This window comes from Notolepis coatsorum, assembly GCF_963971535.1.
Source record: "Notolepis coatsorum genome assembly, chromosome: 3".
Taxonomy (NCBI): Eukaryota; Metazoa; Chordata; class Actinopteri; order Aulopiformes; family Paralepididae; genus Notolepis; species Notolepis coatsorum.
In genome coordinates this window covers 85,738,998-85,759,172 of record NC_140167.1, presented here as the reverse complement: position 1 = coordinate 85,759,172, position 20,175 = coordinate 85,738,998, and the positions used below count along the sequence as shown (strand labels likewise).

The window sequence follows — 20,175 nt, the reverse complement described above, 5'->3', positions numbered from 1 at the left end:
TCTCAACCTTTTTTTTCAGTCACGGCACCCTTCATGTGTTTATAGGTCTCACCCTCTGGCCTCTGAAGTTGCTAATGTCTTTTTTATTTGGGCCTCACAGGGTTAAAAGTACCCTGTGAGACCCACGGTTGCAAAATTACAAAATCACTTTTAGCCATTTAAAAAAATAATGTTTATTTAAAAAATGTTAAAGGGGAACTATTTTACTATTTCTTTCACTATTTGGGCACTTTTACACAATTCCTGTGAGTCTATGGAACACCTAGGTTTTTTTCAAAAAAAATGCATTGTTTTGTATTTCTAATCAAGTACTAAAAACCGCATTTTTCTACCTCAAGATCTTAAGCCGTTTTGAGGCTGGGCTCCAACCACTGTGTGGCCTGGTGCCAACTGCCACATCAACTGCCACATTATTATGCAGCTGAGAAATCTCTGACATCACAGATATGCACATTTTCAGATGACTCAGTTCAGTGAGGGTGAATATTGTGAGAGGAGAATTGGAAGAATTCGCCAATATGAGAATTAGAGACATATATCCTATTAATATAAGTCCACATATAGCTAAGAAACAATGGTAAACACTGAAAAAAGCCATTTATAAGATAGTTCCCCTTTAAGCACATGTATAGTCAATTGGTCCTGTTGTTCAGCCTCACAATGCTATTTGATAGTAAATGTGTTTATATGTCCCACCCTCTGGCCTCTGAAGTTGCTAATTTCTTTTTAATTTGGGCCTCACAGGGTTAACCTCTTAAGCCCGAGATATACAGTAAAAGTGTATATTTTCAGCATTATGTTTGTTTACCAATTATTTTAACTGTTATTAGTGAAATATAAGATTATAGAAATCTCAGGGCATTGAGTCGGAAACCGGCGCATATTGACAGGAGGAAGTGGCACAGCCAAAAGTGAGTCTTTTGAAGGAAGAGACTCAGGGCTTTCAAATTTCGAAAAACTACCCTACCCAGCTCACACCAGCCCCTGTCAATCATCTGACTTCTGGATTTACTTTTTAATTTCTCTTATTTTTTGGGATTATCTCCCACAAACCTGAACGTTATTGCCATAAAACAGAACGCAGTTAGTTTCTCTACCTTTCTGTGAACGTCTTGCAAAAAACGGTGTTGCAATATGATGAAAAATGGTGGAGAAATTTACATTATAAAAAAGATGGCAGAATTCAGTACTGTATCTACAAAACCTTCTGTTTAATCATCTTCCCTTTATTCATTTGCTTAGATTTTTCAGGTCTGGTCAATTTTAGCATGGTGTTATTTACAGTCAAAGATCATTTTTTTTTAAATAGAATTGATATTCTCCTTTGGTTCATTACAATTTACTCAAGCCTAGTAACAGACACACTATTTCTGACACTGATCCATATATGTCCCTAGATTCAGATACCAAGAACATGCAAATGGACCATTTAAAAAAAAATTGTAAATGTTTATTCTACGTCCGTATGGAATGAGTGACATAAAAAAAAAAAAAAAGTAAAAAAATAAATAAAAAAAAGGTAAAAAAAATAATAATAATAAAAAAAAAAAATTAAATTTTTTTTTATGGATGGAAGAGCCGCACATTGACGGGCAAAGAGCCGCATGCGGCTCGCGAGCCGCGGGTTGGCCACCCCTGCTCTAGGCTGTTGTTTTATACATTGTAGATAATAAATAGCTCTCTCTCTCTCTCTCTCTCTCTCTCTCTGAAAATTGTTGTAGATGTTGTTTTAACCAAATAAAAAAACAGCAGCACTATTGCATAACTGAGTCATGTTTGCTATGTATTTCTTTCTTTAGGGGAGTATGTTTCACAGTTTTAGCATGATGTTTTATAGATGGCTAGGTTAAACAGGTTTTTGTTTTTAAGAGGGGTTTGATTTAGATTAGATAATTTAGTTATTTTTAAATGTCTGATCTAAAGATAAACAAATGGTTTTAAAAGTGTTATATTTATCTTCTCTTATAGTACCAGAGAGAAGCTGAGGAGAATCAACCAGCAACAAAAGCAAAATTTGTTAAAAAAAATATATATATATGTATATATTTTTTTTGTATCGAAAATATCGATACTTTCGATACTTTTCAAGGTATCGTATCGAAGTCGAAATTCCAGTATCGTGACAACACTATAGCCTACCCTAATGTCCAGCTCATCCGCCACCTATGACCACGTTGTGTTAAAGACCGAAATTAACGTTATGTTAGCGTAAGCTAACAACAAGCTAACTCTGTTCAGAGCCATAGAGAGAACAGCAGACGGGCAGAGTGAGGACTGGGGAAGGGTGGGGGGGGCAGGCATTCTCCCTTCTGTGTGTGCGTTTGAAAAGATCAGATGAAGTCAGACGAGTATATTATATTGACAGTAAATGTACTGAGGGTGGACAGATAATGTTGATATTTAAACATAAAAAATACAATACATAATAAATGTATTCATGATCATCGTGCAACATAAAACAATTGCAGGAACGGTTTGGGAGAGAAAGGGGTACGAAAAGGGGGACCCCCCGCGACCATACAACTATACGTAGCACCCCTCCGCCACTGACCACCCCCCCAAATGTGTCCCCTCCGCGTGAACACTTTAGGCAACTAACATGTGCTTCCGCATTGCTCTGATTGGCCCACTGACCCCACGTGACGCTACGCTCGTTTTCGCCAGCACGCCGGTAACGCAAGCGAGCCTTGTAATGTTAAGCGACCTACTCGCAGAAATGGGAATGTACATATTTATCAAAACAACTACCAACGCGATTCACTCTACCAGACAACTACCAGATTCACTCTACCAGATTCACTCATAAACGTTATATAACATAACGTTATATGCTGTTATTTCGCGTTTTATTCATAACGTTATATGCTGTTATTTCACGCTTTATTCATAACGTTATTTCGCAACACAGCCCAACTGTCAGAAACTGTACATTGAGGGGGTTTGATTCAAAGCCCTATCGAAACTGTCTTGCACTATAGTATAAAGCATCAATGTGCAGAAACTGTACATTGAGGGGGTTTGAATCACTGTACATTGAGGGGGTTTGCTTCACTGTTTACACTCGTGCCTTACTGTACCATGTTCTACATATAGAACCCCATCTCATGCACCGGTTTGAATCAAAGCCCTATCGAAAAGTACTCAAGCTCTACTGTCTTTAACTATAAATGTTTACACTCCCCACTTACTGTAGAACATGGTACATGAGTATATAGTATATAGGGATGTTGCACTTGAGCACCAAATGTACAGTGTACAGTGCCCCCCCCCCCCCCACCTACCCACCGCGTCACTCTAACGTTACCTCACCGGCAACTTATCTAATTTAACAGCAAATTAAAACATTTTATCAAAATCTTTCTTCACATCTATACTTGTAAATTCCACCTTAGATCTTGTTCTTTAAACATTACGTAGGCCCCTTACCCGCTCGCGAATTTAACTCCACCCCATACGTTAAGCTAAAACCAAAGATTTTCGCCCATCACCCCGTTTTAAACAGCATAAATACGACATTTCTCTCCGCAATCAACTTATATACGCCAACTCCCCCACACCTTAGCTAGTATCCCTCCATTTTTAACAACAATCTGACGGTCGCAACATATTTAAAACACATAATTCATCACTAGTCATTACACGCCAAGACGCTCGTATTTTCAAACCTCTTTGTCTAGTTTAGCGACACGACAATTCAACATTACTTTTACAGTTATACTGTTTATTAAAACACACACGTATTTAACAACGACCTCAAGTACTTCCTATTCATCAATAAATGAGGCAGAATACTCATCAATAAATGAGGCAGAATACACAGTGACTGTATCCTTTTTTGTTTATTGCACTTGTTCCTGCTGCGTTCCTGCTGCAAATGAAATCAAAGATGGCGGCTTTCTGTTTTCGTTCTACGCTCGGTGCGTAGAGCTGCTGGGATTCACGAAGGAGAGCGGTGGCCAATCAGAGCAATGCGGAAGCACATGTTAGTTGCCTTAAGTGTTCACGCGTCCCCTCCACCACTGACAACAAAGTTACGCCCTTGTTCCCCTCCTTCCGTACATGGCGCTGCCTAGGACGGCTGCCAGTCTGTTTGCGGTGGTGAATACGCATATGTTTGTCTCAAGGCTAGCCCTACATGCGTCATCAAAGCGCATGTAGGTGTTTTAATGCTCTGTACCATTATTACTATCTAAAATGTAATAATTGTGGAATATTACTGTAATGAGCTGTATGTGTATGATCCAAGCGTCCTATGATCCTCATAGGAGCATAACAGAAAAAAGCATTCCATGTGAAGGTATTCTGTATTTTTGCATGTCAACTAATAAAGAAACTTGAAACTTGAACTAGAGTACAGCAGAGTAGAGCAGAGTAGAGTAGGGTCGTTATCTGGTTTCATGAAGGAACAAATACTTGACCTCAGTTTAAAGTATGAGAGAGCTGTTCATGTCTACAAATACTGCCCTGGACTGTATGAATAAGATAGAAATTATTAAATTAGGTGTTATTCTTTTTTAAGTCTCACCCTAAAACATGCTACTGTAATTATGAACATGTTTAGGTCCCACCCCATAGTCACGTGAAACCAATCAGGCCGTAAAAGGTTACTTTATAGCCTCTGCGTCCTCTGCGTCTACAGACACAGAGACGCTGTGCATGTCCAGCATGGACACAGTGTCCGTCTCCGAGAGGTAGCAGTCCACCACCTCCTCCAGCATGGCCTCGCTCACCAACTCCGTCACTTCCTCTCTCCTCACATGCACATCTGACAGGGGACACAAGAATCACATTTGTGCAGAACTTGTTTGAGTAAAACAAATTTTACTCTGTGAAATTTACTGTGTACTGTGTAGGTATCCACACAGAGAGCAGAGTAGGTATCAACACGTCTTGAGACTCTGTGACTCAGGGTTACTCGGTGACAGTGTGACTCAGTGTGACTCAGTGACTCAGTGGGACTCAGTGGGACTCAGTGACTCAGTGTGACTCAGTGAGACTCAGTGACTCAGTGTGACTCAGTGGGACTCAGTGTGACTCAGTGACTCAGTGGGACTCTGTGCCTCAGTGACTCAGTGACTCAGTGTAGGTTTACTTCCTGACACATTAATCAGTGTAGATCAACGGTTCTCAAACTACGGGTTGCGACCCAAAGTGGGGCCGTGGGTAGGTGACAGTGGGCATTGGCAAGTAAATAAAAAAATAATAATAATAATAATAATAATTATTATTATTATTATTATTATTATTATTATTATTATTATTATTATTATTATTATTATTATTATTATTATTATTATTATTATTATTATTATTATTATTATTATTATTATTATTATTATTATTATTATTATTATTATTATTATTATTATTATTATTATTAAAAAATATATATATATTTATGTTCTGGCAACATATTTTGGCTAAATATGCCTCGTTTTATAAATATGCATGATCAAGTTCAACAACGTGTGCTTTTATTTTGATATTCCTTAATTCCACATTGAAATTACGCAATACAAAGGAAAACTCCAACATTTTGGGAAATTCGCTTATTTGCCATCTACCCTGGAGTTAGACAAGAAGATACATACCTTTTTTCTTCTCTGTGCATGCAGTAGGAGTAGGAAGACGTGCACCGTTAGCCTAGCTTAGCGTCAGTCACTGGAAGTAGGTTCCTCCATTAGCCTAGTTCCCAACGTCTTCCTACTCCTACTGCATGCACAGAGAAGAAAAAGGTATGCATCTTCTTGTCTAACTCCAGGGTTCCCAAAATGTTGGAGTGTTAAGATACATACCTTTTTCTTCTCTGTGCATGCAGTAGGAGTAGGAAGACACGCACCGTTAGCCTAGCTTAGCGTCAGTCACTGGAAGTAGGTTCCTCCATTAGCCTAGTTCCCAACGTCTTCCTACTCCTACTGCATGCACAGAGAAGAAAAAGGTATGTATCTTCTTGTCTAACTCCAGGGTAGATGGAAAATAAGCAAATTTCCTTTTTCCTTTCCTTTAAGTGTGGGGTCGCCAAAGAAAATCCTAAATAAAATGGGGTTGTGGTATAAAAAAATTTGAGAACCCATGGTGTAGACAATAGTGCTCTATTCAACTGAATGTTGACATGATGTTGCAGGCATGTATGCCCTCCCTACTTCCCATAGACCTGTTCACTGTACACAAACATACCGTGTTCGAGCCAATCAGCAATCAGAGCCAATCAGCAATACCATCAAAGAGAAGTCGCCTATTCTCAGTTTCTATTCTCTTGCCCCACAATGGTGGAATGAACTACCCACCCCAGTTAGGACAGCCGAAACCCGTCCAATATTTCGCCGTCGACTAAAGACGCACTTCTTCAACCATTATCTGAAATAAAATAAAAATAATAATAATAATCTAACCCTAACTAACCTTACTGTCATGCACTTGTCCTAATAAACTAACCTACACTGTAGGATGAACATTGTTACTCAGCTGATAGAGTTGTACCCTTCCTGATGACTTGTCGTATAGAACTTGTAAGTCACTTTGGATAAAAGCGTCAGCTAAATGACTAAATGTAAATGTAAATACCAATGGAGTCACGTGACTAAGTTGCCCCCTACCTGCGCGAGCTGCTGCGCAAAAAAAAAGTATGACGGGGCTCTAGGGAGAAATCATGACACTCCCCTGACTAAAAGTAGCAGAGTACAGCAAACGGGTCTATTTCCCCACATGGAATGCACCTGATTGAATCAAGGACATGGTGGTGTAGTGGCTTGGATTCCCGCTTGGGGACCAGGTTGCCAGGTACCCAGGTGGGGTATCTCCCGGGCCTTTCTGTGTGGAGTTTGCATGTTCCCCCCGTGCTCGCAAGGTTTTCCCCTCCAAAAAGAGATACAAAAAAACATGCAGAACAGATCGCTAACGCTGTCACGTCCCTGGCGAAGACGGACAGGAGCACTTGAATTGGTCCCCGGGCGCGGCCCCACGCCGCAGCCCATGTCTGCTCCCGGCTGCCCTTGGGGGGGGGGGGGGGGGAGGATGACTGGGATGGGTCAAGTGCAGAGAGGCATTTCATCGGCGACCCAATGCATGTGTGTGTGTTCCTGTGTGTCGCCCATCTTACATGTGTGTGCTGCTGCATGACAAATAAAGACCTCCTTCTCCCTTACCGCCCCATCCGTTCCCTCCGGTCCTCTTCCACTGCTTCCCTCACTGTCCCGTCATCCAGCTGAAAGGTTTTGGTGACCGGGCTTTTTCACAAGCTGCACCCAGACTTTGGAACACCCTCCCTCAGACTGTCCGAGACTCTCCACCTTTAAATCCAGACTCAAAACCTACCTGTTCTCCCAAGCATACAACCTTCCCTACCCATAACCACCCTCCTCCAACCTACCACCTCCTTTTCCCCTACTTTCTCTCCCTCTCCTGCCCCCCCCCCCCCCCTCCCCTCGGGTTCCTTAATTACTTCCCTGACTGTTCCCCTACTGGACTCTGTATCTGTTACTTGTTACCCGTGGTTGTATGTCCTGCGTATTCATACTGTTGTTTCTCTGTTCATTTGTTTTGCTCATGTTTTGCTCATGCTCATTGCTCTTTGGGTTTTTGAAAAGCGCTTTATAAATTAAATGTATTAATGATTCTGGCTGAGCGATCATGGAGTAGACGTGTTTCACATGAGCTCCCTTCTACCGTGCTGAATATACGTTTCTCCCCATTAGTCTTTATTTTATTTTTATTTGTTTTTTATCTGTTTGCTAGGTCGTCGTGTTTAGTATACATTCATCGACTTTTTTCGACTTTCTACGATGACGGGGGTGGAAACCAGAGCCATGACTGCCCCTACCAGCAAACCATCACCGCCGGGCCTGGCCGCACCGTCGCCCGTTGGGAGTTAAGCGAAGCTGTGCTCTTGGTCATGACCAAGCTACACGCAGACTCTGAGACACGCATCGCTGAAGCACAGAAGAAAGTGTTGGCGGATTTTTGTGTCAGCCTCCGTCGTGAGATATCAGAAGAAATACGGCTGGCGGTAGTACCGCTGACAGACAAGATGGAGACGATGCACGCTGTCTCCTCGGCTAATGCTAACGAACTAGCCATGCTAACGACGGAGGTATCATTACAGTGCGAGAAGATGGCGGGTCTCGAATCCGCCCTGCTGGCTAGGCAGGCTGAAGTCAACAAACTACAGTCGGCAATGGAGGAGATGCAGTCCCGGGATAGACGCCACAACGTCAGGATTGTTGGAGTACCGGAGACCAGCGGTGAAGGCCGTCTCTCTGAGACCGTGCCCGAACTGCTGCAGAAAATACTAGGGACGGACGTCCTCCCTTCGCCTCCTATCTGTGAATCGGCCTACAGAGCGGGCAGGTTCTCTCCCGGCGTGAACAAAGAGCCGAGGCCCATCATAGTCAAGCTGAACAGACTCCAGCAGAGAGAACTCATCATGCGGTCGGCTCGTACCAGAAGGGGTAATCTGAGGCTTGGCGATCACAAAGTGGCCATTTTCGAAGACTTTACACCGGAGGTTCAAGCACAGAGAGGCGAATACAAGGTGGTCCTGACTAAGCTATGGAAACTAGGCCTGAGGCCCACGTTATTCGCTCCCGCGAAATTATCTGTGTTGGAGAAGGTCGGTGGTCAGCGTTTGTTTTGGTCGTTGGCTAAAGCGAAGGAATATCTCGCGGAGATACCCGAGTCTGTTGCTTGATATCTATGGCGGGTGAGTGACTTGGCGGTTTGGGCCTATATACATTGATTAGGCCGACTATTCACAAATACTTGCTGTCATGCCCAGACATGCTAACTGCCCAATGCCCATCCAACTAGCGGGGCTGCCCAATGACTTCTGTTACTTGCTAAAGCTGACCTCATGGTCATACTTGTGTATCGCCTCTTTGGAAGCTAACGAGCTAGCTGAACAATGTACATAATAGGCTAACGTGCTATCCGGATTCATCACTAGCTTACGCGCTAGCCTCGGGCTAGCCAGCGGGCTTCGTCTATAGTCTGCGCTGAGACATTCGAGACCCGTTAATGGTTACGTATTTTGGTTGCTGTTGCTGTTCAAAGGGACATTGGTTTGCACGATTCAAGAGTGATCGAATCCCTAACTAACTTCTGGTATGCTTTTATTTTTATATCCAGGTTGTTTTGAGCTTTGGGATCCATAGTAGAAGCCAAGGTCGGTTGAATATGCATATACAATATATGATAACAGGTTGGGTCGGGTATGGCTTGCACTTCATGGCTATATGGTTATATGGCCTGCACTTTAGCCATGACCCTCTTTTCCTTTCTTTTTTCTTTCTTATTGTCGCTGTTTTTATGTCATCTGTATGCGCGATTTAAATGTGATCCGATTCTACCTTGGACTAACTGCTGATTTGCCTTAATTTTGTTTTGAATTTTCCGTGATCCATTTATGCTATAACGTTGCGACATTAATATGCAGACTCCAAGGTAGATGGTTACAGGGTTGATGCTGAGTAATTATATAATAATTATTGTCGCTGTTTTAATGGCATTTGAATGAGCAATTTAACTGTGATTCGATCCTACCTTGGACTAACTGCTCCGACCGATATCTTTATTGAAACAATGTATGATAACAGGTGATGTCAGGTGTTGCTTATTACCATCCCCGGATTAATTAATGAATGTGTTTAATTCTGTTCTTACATAGGTTATGTCATTTCAGCCGTTGTGCCTGATCAGAGGGACAGCTAAAGGGGTGCACTTTGACCATAACCCTTTTTTTTTCCCTTCCTTTTTTTGTCATTGTTTAATTGACATTGTTCACACAATTTTGCACAATTAACCTGTGACCCGATCCTGCCTTAGACTATCGGCTGGGATGATTTAATTTAATTTTGTTTTGAATTTTCCTATACCCTTTTGGGCTATAACAATGCGACGTTGAAGCGCAGATTCGGAAATAGTTGGCTGCAGGTTGATGTGGAGTTATTATTTAATAATGGCTATTTTTACCATTATGGTTGTCTCATGTTGGGGCCAGTGCTCAGGTGGGTTTCGACCGATATCTTTATTGAATTTAATTTTTATTATTATTTGTGTTTATTGGACTAGTGGGGGTTTACTCAGGGGTTTATCTAGAGGGGGGTTGGAGTGGGGAGCGTCTTATTGATCCATGTCTCTAGTGGGAAGTGATAGGAAGATGACCATCCTCAGTGGATGGGGCATAGGGTGGGGATTGGAGAGTGGGTATAGGGGGCCTTATAATAGGACGGGGGGGGTTAGGGTTTAGAGTAGAAGGAGGGGGGGTTGTAGCTGGGGTGGTATTTTTATGTGTTTTATGTACTGTTGTCTTATATGTGTGTAATTGTTCCTCCTCTGAACTCCTGGGATTGACCGTCCGGGCCCGCCGGGATCAGCACCTCTGTACTCAGCCTGGCTGCACTGGTATGTTCTCTACGCATTTATACAAGCTCGACCATGGCTAAATTGAATATTTCATGGCTAAATTGAATATTTTAATTTGGAACGCAGGAGGGCTTAACGCCCCACACAAGCGTGCCAGTGTCCTTTGGCTATTGAAGAGGAGAAATATTGACCTTGCTCTCCTTAGTGAGACGCATTTATTGGTAGGTGACGTGTCAAGACTGGCAAATCGGCAATATCACGTTATCTCCTCATCCTCAGCCGATGATAAGACGAAAGGAGTAGTCATAGTTACAAGACGTAACCTTGATATCAAAATCTTGGATGTATGGTCGGACACGGAGGGAAGGATTACTATAGCAAAAGTTGAATTCTTGCATAGGAAGATGGCTATAATAGCATTGTATGCTCCTAACACATTTGATTCAGCGTTCTATAATACAATCACAAAGAATATGTTGGAACTTAATGGATACGCTCTCATTGTGGGTGGCGATTTTAATGCGTGCTGGGATGCGGAGATGGATAGGTCCGGGCCCTCTGAAACGAGCGACCAAAAACGGGCCTCTAAGGCCCTTAGGATGTGGGCCAAAGACACGGGGCTCACAGACCTTTGGCGCTTATGCAACCCCACCCTCAAAGATTACTCTCACCTGTCAGCCAGACACAAAAGCTTCTCTCGAATTGACTATGCATTCGCGTCCCCTAATATGTTTGATAGTTTCGATGTCTCATTGGTTCCCTTGGCTCTCTCAGACCACAAGGGGATTTTCCTTACGGCAACCTTTGGCAGGCTCTCCGCAAGAGCTCCCAGATGGCGTTTTAATTCGACCTTGCTAAAGAACGATGACTTCTGTTCTGAGTTCAGGAGTAAACTAGCTGAATTTTTGCAGATCAACGTTGGCACAGTAGAAGACCCTAGGGTCCTGTGGAACGCATTGAAAGGATTTATCAGGGGTCATGTCACACTATTTGCCTCCAATTTGCGAAAATCCCGGTCAAAAAAGCTAGAAGGACTGGAATCATTATATGCGGACCTATACGCATCCTTGCAAACTAACTATAATGAACGACTAAACACACAACGTAAGATAGTCAAAAAAGAAATAAACTCCATACTTAAACAACAGTCTGAGTTCTTGATACATAGGACAAGACAAAATTACTATTTTCACGGCTCCAGACCTAGCCATCTATTGGCAATGAAAATACGCTCAAATGATCATTTCTCGGATATCCCCTCGATTAGGACGAGCCAGGGTGCAGTCACTACTGATTCGAAAAAGATCAATGACACTTTTAAAGAGTTTTACTCACAGTTATATAGCTCAGAGGGTGATCTTGATGACTCTAAATTTGAATCGTTCATTGGCGGGCTTGAGATACCCCACATTTCTGAGGAAGAGGCCAAGGAACTGGGGAGACCGATTACTCTCGTAGAATTGAGGGAGACGATTGTTGAAATGCAGAGGGGTAAGGCACCAGGCTGGGATGGTATTCCACCCGAAGTGTATTTAGCTTTCTGGGACCAACTGGGTCCATTGATGCTCGATATGATCAATTACGCTATCGAACAAGGGGAGTTCTCAAGAGATGTCAATATGGCGTTGATTTCTTTACTTCTCAAGAAGGACAAAGATCCCAATGATTGTGGTAGCTATAGACCCTTGAGTCTTCTCGGGGCCGATTTAAATGTGTTTGCCAAGGTGCTGGCCCGTCGCCTGCAGAGATTTATGTCTGTATTGGTACACTGCGATCAAACTGGTTTTATCCCGGGGCGTCTGGCTGCAGATAATCTTAGGAGGCTGTTGCATGTAATCGATAACAGTAAAGACAATACAACTCCATCCACAGTTCTGTCTTTGGATGCCATGAAGGCGTTTGACAGACTTGAGTGGTCATACCTGTGGAAGGTACTTGAGGTCATGGGTCTTGGAAAGAGTTTTATTCATATGATTAAAGTCCTGTATGCCTCGCCGTCTGCGATGATACTGACAGGCAAAAACTGTTCCACACTCTTTCCAGTCTCCAGTTTGGTAAATTGTCAGGTTTTAAGATTAACTGGAACAAATCAGCCTGCCTACCTCTTAATGAACTGGCCAAGGCGGTACGACTACCAGCTGATATCCCCATAGTAGAACATTTTAAATACTTGGACATAGAGATATTCCCCACGCTGAACCAAACTACTAAGTACAACTTCACGGGTACTTATGATAAAATACGCCAGGATCTAGACAGGTGGTCGTCCCTTCCTAACTCCTTACAAGCCCGGGCTTCCATAATCAAAATGAACATCCTGCCTAGGATAAATTTTATTAGCTCAATGCTCCCCCTGCCCCCTCCAATAGACCACTGGCGCAAGGTACAATCGATGGTATCTAAGTTTATCTGGAATAACAAATGCCCAAGAATCAAAAGGGCTACTACTCAACGTAGAAAACAAGATGGGGGCCTCGCAATCCCTGATTTTAAACTTTATTTCTGGTCCTTTTCACTGAGACCTCTGATGTGCTGGCTAGACCCTGTAGAGGCTGTATCGTGGCGCTCCTTAGAAGCGGCGGCGGTATCTCCGCTAAGATTGCAGGATGTAGTGTACTCCACTGTCTCTATTTCGAAATGCCGGCTGAGGTATGGACCGATCATAACTCACGTGATCCAAACGTGGCGTAATGTACAGAGGTCGTGTGGGGTTAAATGCCCTTGGCACCTGGACTCTCCAATTTTTAATAACCAGCAATTACTTGTTGGACACAAGCCGGTTAATATTCCTCAATGACAAAGGAGGGGAGTGCATACTCTGGAGGATATTTATGATAAGAACGGCCATCCGTGTGTTTCAGGACTTAAGAGAATTTTATGATCTTCCCGGCGAGTCCTTCTTTCTTTACCTTCAACTAAGGTCAGCACTGAGGGCGCATGGCGTACCGTGGGCTCAAGCCTTGCACCCACACCCCTTCCTCAGGCTCATAGTGGACAGGACGACATCCAGAGGGTTTGTCTCCGACTTTTATACGCTCTTAATTCAATCCACGTATAAAAATGTATCATTGGATACAATCTGGCGTGTGGATATCCCGGAGTTGGACCCCGAGTTTGACTGGGATGATGTTTGGGCAAATGTGGCATTATCTTCCCGCAACCCCAATCACCAGCAAATTAATTTTAATTATATTCATAGGACCTATCTTACACCTAGGAAGCTATATGCTATGGGACTGATAACCGACTCTCGGTGCACTTTGTGCTCTCAAAAGGCCACTGGCACTTATATGCATATGTATTGGGATTGCCCACCAGTGGCCCGCTTCTGGAGGTCAATAACGGACAAACTTTCAGATCTGTGTGGCTTAACTATCCCATTCACAGCTGTTACGCTACTCCTGAACGATATAACGACACTACCCGCGTCCGTACAACTGAAAAGGGTTGTCCTAGCGGGCGTCACAGCAGCGAAGAAGCTAATAGCAATGAGATGGAAGGAGCCTGAGAAGCTTACAATGATTAACTGGTCCCTAACTCTATTGGATGTGATTTATCTTGAGATATCCACAGCCCGGGTGATTGGGGTGGGGCAGGCTGGAATTGACCTGTGGTTCGCAGCAGCTGAGAAGGTAAAGACCGCAGTGTGCGGCTGAGCGGGGTTGAGGTGCGTGTTCGGGTGAGTCCGGCGGTCTCTTGGGAGGGGGAGGAGGAAATGTTTTGTCTGTCTTGTCTTTTGTCTTGTCATCTTGAGTTTAGCTGGGGATATTATGGGGGGGCAGCTATTTAACTATTTCTTCACTGTTTGGCCACTTTTACACGGTCTCTGTGAGTCTATGGAACACCTCTACAGGTTTTTGTTTTTTCATGAAGGTTCATTGCTCTGTTTTCGGGTCGTGTTCTCAAAAAATGGTCCTTGTGGTGGATTGGAGATGTACGTTTTATTAATATAGGGTCACACGGCCGGGAATCGGGGCTGAACACTGGGAAAGACCATTTATTAGATAGTACCCCTTGGAATTAAAATTTAGAAGGTTGAACTCTGTTTTCTTTTCTCTTGTCTGTATAATTGTTAGTCTGTATTATTATTATTGTTTTTGTTATTTTCTTGTGAAGTTCTATGTACTGTGATTGTGGTTAATGTGTTGTCTTGTTTCATGTGAATAATAATAAAAAATGTGATCAAAAAAAAAAAAATTAAATGTATTATTATTATTATTAGTGCGACATCTAGTGGCTGAATGTTATCTATACAGCACCTTTACGGTTGGGGTAACGGTAAGGGATAGGTTTATAAACAACTTTTAGTTGAAAATGATGCCGACTTACGGCTTTGCAGCTAAGCCAAAAAAGTGACAATTCACCTGAAGACGTCCTTCCTTAATTAATTCCTTGGGTGCTGTTCCCAAGCAATGCAATTCCACTGAAACAGTCGACATACCTGCGATGCTGATGGGGAGGTCCCTTCTGGAGGACGGGTCTATGATCTCCTCATTCATGGACTCCATGGTGCACTGGCTGGATCTGGACACTGTGCTGCTGCCAAACATGGACCTGGAAGAACATCACCAAGACTGTATGAAGCCAATATCCACAACTACCAGACGAGACACTGACACTGACAAACAAGACACCTCTGTACAGTAGGAATGGAGGAGAGGTAAGTGTTCTGCAGTGAGTTCGATGTGTGCGTTTCATAATTATATAATACAAGGACGGTGCTACGGAACTCTTGTCCCTCAAATTAAGAAATGTAATTGTCTGGTAAAATTGGGAATCCACTACTAGCCACAGTGGAACCCACTAGCCAGCCACGGAAGAATCCACTACTATAGGGTGACCAAACGTCCTCTTTTGCGCCCCAGACATGTACTTTTTTTCACGCCCTGTCCGGGGCGCCCGGGGTGGTTTTATAAATTCATGAAAATGTCCGGGTTTCACGGACCGTTATGCATGTACTTAAATTGACTGGCGCATTGCACAGAATACTGGCTACAGTGGAATCCACTACTGGCTACAGTGGAATCCACTACTGGCTACAGTGGAATCCACTACTGGCTACAGTGGAATCCACTACTGGCTACAGTGGAATCCACTACTAGCTACAGTGGAATCCACTACTGGCTACAGTGGAATCCACTACTAGCTACAGTGGAATCCACTACTAGCTACAGTGGAATCCACTACTAGCTACAGTGGAATCCACTACTAGCTACAGTGGAATCTACTACTGGCTAAACAGAAGCACCAAAGGAGCAATGGATATGCAACCAATACCAAAACAAACTGAAGGCACTACCAAATTGACCCCGCAGGTACCATCAAGTGCTGCCACAAGAGGGTACAGAGATAACATTGGTTTATAGGTAGGTCAGAGGAATACAGAATATGAAGGTATACAGTCATAGATCCATGCCAAACTATAGATTTTTACAAAACCATCAAATATACTATATAGTATATTTTAATTGAATGCAAAATTGTTCCTTGCAGCAGTATTAAAAAAAGTTAAAGAAAATGTAGACATTTAAATGGCACCACGATAATTGTATTACAAGATAAAGACATATAACAAAGGTCATATGGGGAGATGGGGCGGCCTGTAGGTGTGGCACCCCCGTCGCCGTGCATGGCGGGGTGAGTGGCACGCAGGCTGTTTGTGTTTTCCTTCGGTCATGACATGCTTTATCAGGGGGGGGGGGGGTGTCTTGGATGGGGATGTGGTGGGGATTGATGTGTGGGGTGTTTGGGGCACTGGATGTTCCGGGGGGGTTCACATGCCTTCCAGCAACACTCTACATATTGTACTTATTTTATGCCTATTCTTATGTCTGCACGTTCTACGTTGCACTACTTTTATTGTCTTTTATACCTATTCTTATTCTTATGTCTGCAATTTATACATTGTTTTTATTCTGTCGACTGTATGCAGATTTTATGCATATGTTCATGTTGTGCTGTGGGAACATTGGGCTGCGGCCCATGGGTGAAGGGTGCTATATAGATAGAGTTATTATTATTATATTGTAAAAAATGTATGCATTGAAATGTCTGTAAGTCTCGACGACATTGAAAATGAGGGTGACCTCAATTGTCCTTTTAGAGGAATAAATAAAGGTTTGAATATAACATTGGAATTCATACTGAAATGCATACGCCGACAAATACTGCTCTACCAAAACATTGTGAGTGTTGGAACCTGCTGAAGGGAGCCATGACGCTGGTGGTGGTGGTGGTGGTCTGGTAGAAGGTGGAGAGGAAGTCGGACCCCTCGTTGATGAACACCCTGCTGTACTTGGCCTGGACGGCCCCGGGCTCGGGCTGGTAGAGCGGCTGAGGAGTGACATCTGTGCCGCCTTCATCCAGAACCTGGAAGAGGGTGGAATGATTTGAATAGATTGTTAACCGTCTCTAAACTATTGGTTTTCAAACGTCTCTTCGGGGGGAACCATATTATTGTCTCTAAGCCAGTGGTTCTCAAACTACGGGCCGTGACCCAAATTGGGGTCACGGCCGGGCAGTGGTGCAGTGGTGATTTTATCTCTGGTTGCACTATGTTTTAATGACGTCACATGCACGCACGCGCGCTCCCGGGCATCCGTGCATGCGTGTGCGGCGTGCTCCTGCTCAAAGACCTGGTGGAACGGCGTGGAACCCCCGTCCCATGAGCACTGCATCACTGGTTGCGGGTAGGTGCCAGTGCATTGGCAAGTAAACAAAATTAAATAAAATGTTATGTTCTGGCAACATATTCTGGCTAAATATGCTTCGTTTTATAAATGTGTATTGATAACATAGTGCTGTAATAAAATTGTCTAATAAATATGCATGATCAAGTTCAACAACGTGTGCTTTTATTTTGTTATTCCTTGATTCCACGTTGCAATTACGCGATACATTAAGTGTGGGGTCCCCAAAAAAAATCCTAAATAAAATGGGGTCACGGTAAGAAAGAGTTTGAGAACCCCTGGTCTAAGCTATTATGAGAATCATTTCTCCTGCTTTTACGATAAGATAAGGTAAGATATTCCTTTATTGATCCCCTTGGGCAAATTCAGGCATCATAGAAGCATGGGGGATGGGAGGCACAGCCGTACAGGTATGGGCAGGGCAATAGAATAATAGAAGAAAGACATAAATATAAGCAATGGAATTAAATCTGAATATAAAAATATGAGAGAAATAAAGAGAGTAAACAAAGGCGCACATGACGGTCTGTATGCCCTATCGGCTATCGATCAATCATCTTTATTAACAGACACAGGGTCCACAGAGTAAAAAAAAAAAAAAAAAAACACAGACATAATCAACAAATTACATCACAATAATAAAAACATAAACCAATAGCAGCTCTACAACAGGGCACTGTACCAATACTTCCAGATACAGGACTGGAACTTGAGGTCACTGAGACTATAGGTTGAGTCACAGAAACAGGATGATCCTGTTCTGAGACACATTTAGACGACAGATACATTTATACATCAGGTGTCTCAGCAGAGCATGAAAGGAGTTAACTCAAGCACCACAAAACATTTCACTGGCGCTGCAGCAGCACCTAGGCTTCCTCAGCAGAATCCTCAGGCAATCATAATAGCTTATGAAAGCTAGCCTGCTTAAACTTGACCCACAAGGGGGCAGTATAGAGAGGAGTGCAATAGGCCCTAAACAGGTTCATTTCCACCCCATCAGAGCAGAAAATTAAATTAAATTACATTTAATGTAACTTCTTCCTCGGCATGTTAGCTTGAGCATACAGTACTCGCCGCTGTCGGCACATGTCATCATCATCATCACTAATTTGATCAGCAATAATGTGACCCAAATATTTTGTACTACAGCAGACGTCGGCTAGCACCTGCAGCCCAGACAGATAAAAAGAAGGAAAAGAAATATCCTTATCGCTTTTAGTCCTGCAAATCAGAATGACACTCTTCTTAGCGTTGCATTTCACATCATACCTGCTTACTCCATAATCAGAACAGATATTGAGCAGCTCTTGGAAACCACTACTACTTGGCGACAGGATGGCCAAATCATCAGCATACATGAAGTGATTCACCACCATGTTACCACACAATGACACATAACCCCGTTCAGCAATTGCCAAGCTGTACAGAAAGTTCATTCATATAATGTAAGAGTGCAGGGGAAACCACTCCTGCTGGACGCCATTCCCAACACCAAAAGGAGCAGAGACAGTAGGCTTGTTCGAGATGGATTTCGGTTTGCCTCGACTAGTAGACGAGAGTAGCCGAGTGAAGCCGGGGGAGGAGTTAAAAGGGCGGACACTGCCGATTTCACGAGAGCCTCTCGCCTAGTCTGGCAATAGTATCCAGCTGCAGGACGAGAGCAGCCAAAAAAAAGGTCACTGTGCATGACCTACTGTCAATTTGCCACTGCACCACTGGCCATGCTGCGAGACTAGGCGAGAGGCTCTCGTGAAATCGGCAGTGTCCGCCCTTTTAACTCCTCCCCCGGCTTCACTCGGCTACTCTCGTCTACTAGTGAATTAGATTTGTCTACTAGATTCCCTGGCTCTGCGGCTCTGCAGCTGCATGCTTCTCCGGGAGTCCGGTTGGATAATGCCATGTAAAAAGCGATTGCGCGTACTTCAGCCTCAGTGACCGAGGTATAACGCCGTTATACCGAGTTATACCAGCACTGCACCACTGTGGCAGATACGCTTTCACGTCACCACACACACATTACACACCTGTCCAGCTCATTATAATGCGATGGCAAAATTAGATCAGATTCAAATGTACAGCACACCATATACTGCTATAGTGGAATATACTATTCATATACCATAATGTATACCATCTTGTTGCGCGCTCCTGGCCGCACGCACACACAACACACTGCTGAATAATTCTGTTTTGCATCAATATATATATGTATACTGTGTATATTGAGGCAAAACAGAATTATATATACAGTATTGAGGCAAAACAGACGAGTCAGACGACGCATGTGTGTGTGTGTGTGTCTGACAGCTTGAAGTTTATCATGATGATATGATGATAACGCATAACATAATAACGTTTTCAATCAATCAATCAATCAAACGTCTCATAACTCCCTGGCTGTCACGTGGCTGGTGACTGACAACCTTTCTGAGCCAATAGGCGCTTTGCCCGACCGTAGCAAGTCGCTTCCCAGCCGGGAGCAGCCGGCTGAGAGGTACTGTGGCGCCTCGCTCTGAAGGCTGCTTGTGGCTCGCTCCCGCGGGAGTTCCGCGCCTCGTCTCGTCAGATTTTCAGAGCAAGTCGGACAACATTCTAACCGTCATGCAACGCGTTTGGCGAGGCCGTAGTAAAACCTGCGCAGATCTGCGTCCGCCTATCCCATCTCGAACAAGCCTAGTATTAACGGAACGTAGACCAATCACTCTTATTGTCTGGGACCAAATTCGGTCACGCCCCAATCCCAGTAAAAAGTGGGAATCTCTAGAATGTGTTTTGGGCGACGGTGTTTACGGAAGTGCGGGGGTAGCCTCTCAAGTTGACGATACACAACACTTTCTGTTGTCAGTAGATGGCAGCATTGGTTTAAAATTAAAAGGTGAAAATGTTGAAAACTACAACATGAATACAATTCCCAAGACAGGTCACAGGTCACTGGGACGCGTCTATTCTTTGACGCGATCTGAACAGCGTTAAACTATTAACGGGACCCGAGTACAGTGATCGAGAATGGTCACCCAATTATCTTAACAAAAGTGCATCATTAGCGTTATGTTTGTTGTCTAAACGGGAACATAATGGTACAATTTAAGATTTTAATGTTATCCACATATAAAAGGACAAATAA

General features: G+C 43.4%; 1 protein-coding gene across 1 annotated transcript in view; it reads right to left on the bottom strand.

The window, feature by feature from the left end:
* Nucleotides 1-20,175, bottom strand: part of dnai4 (dynein axonemal intermediate chain 4) — a gene marked incomplete at both ends in the record, with an annotated part of 65,175 nt that overhangs the window by 31,543 nt on the left and 13,457 nt on the right. Inside the window, 3 exons of the mRNA XM_084311279.1 lie at nt 4,609-4,765; nt 14,801-14,913; nt 16,559-16,728. Of these exons, the coding sequence (XP_084167405.1) occupies nt 4,609-4,765; nt 14,801-14,913; nt 16,559-16,728 (440 nt within the window). The remainder of the gene's footprint in view (nt 1-4,608; nt 4,766-14,800; nt 14,914-16,558; nt 16,729-20,175) is intronic.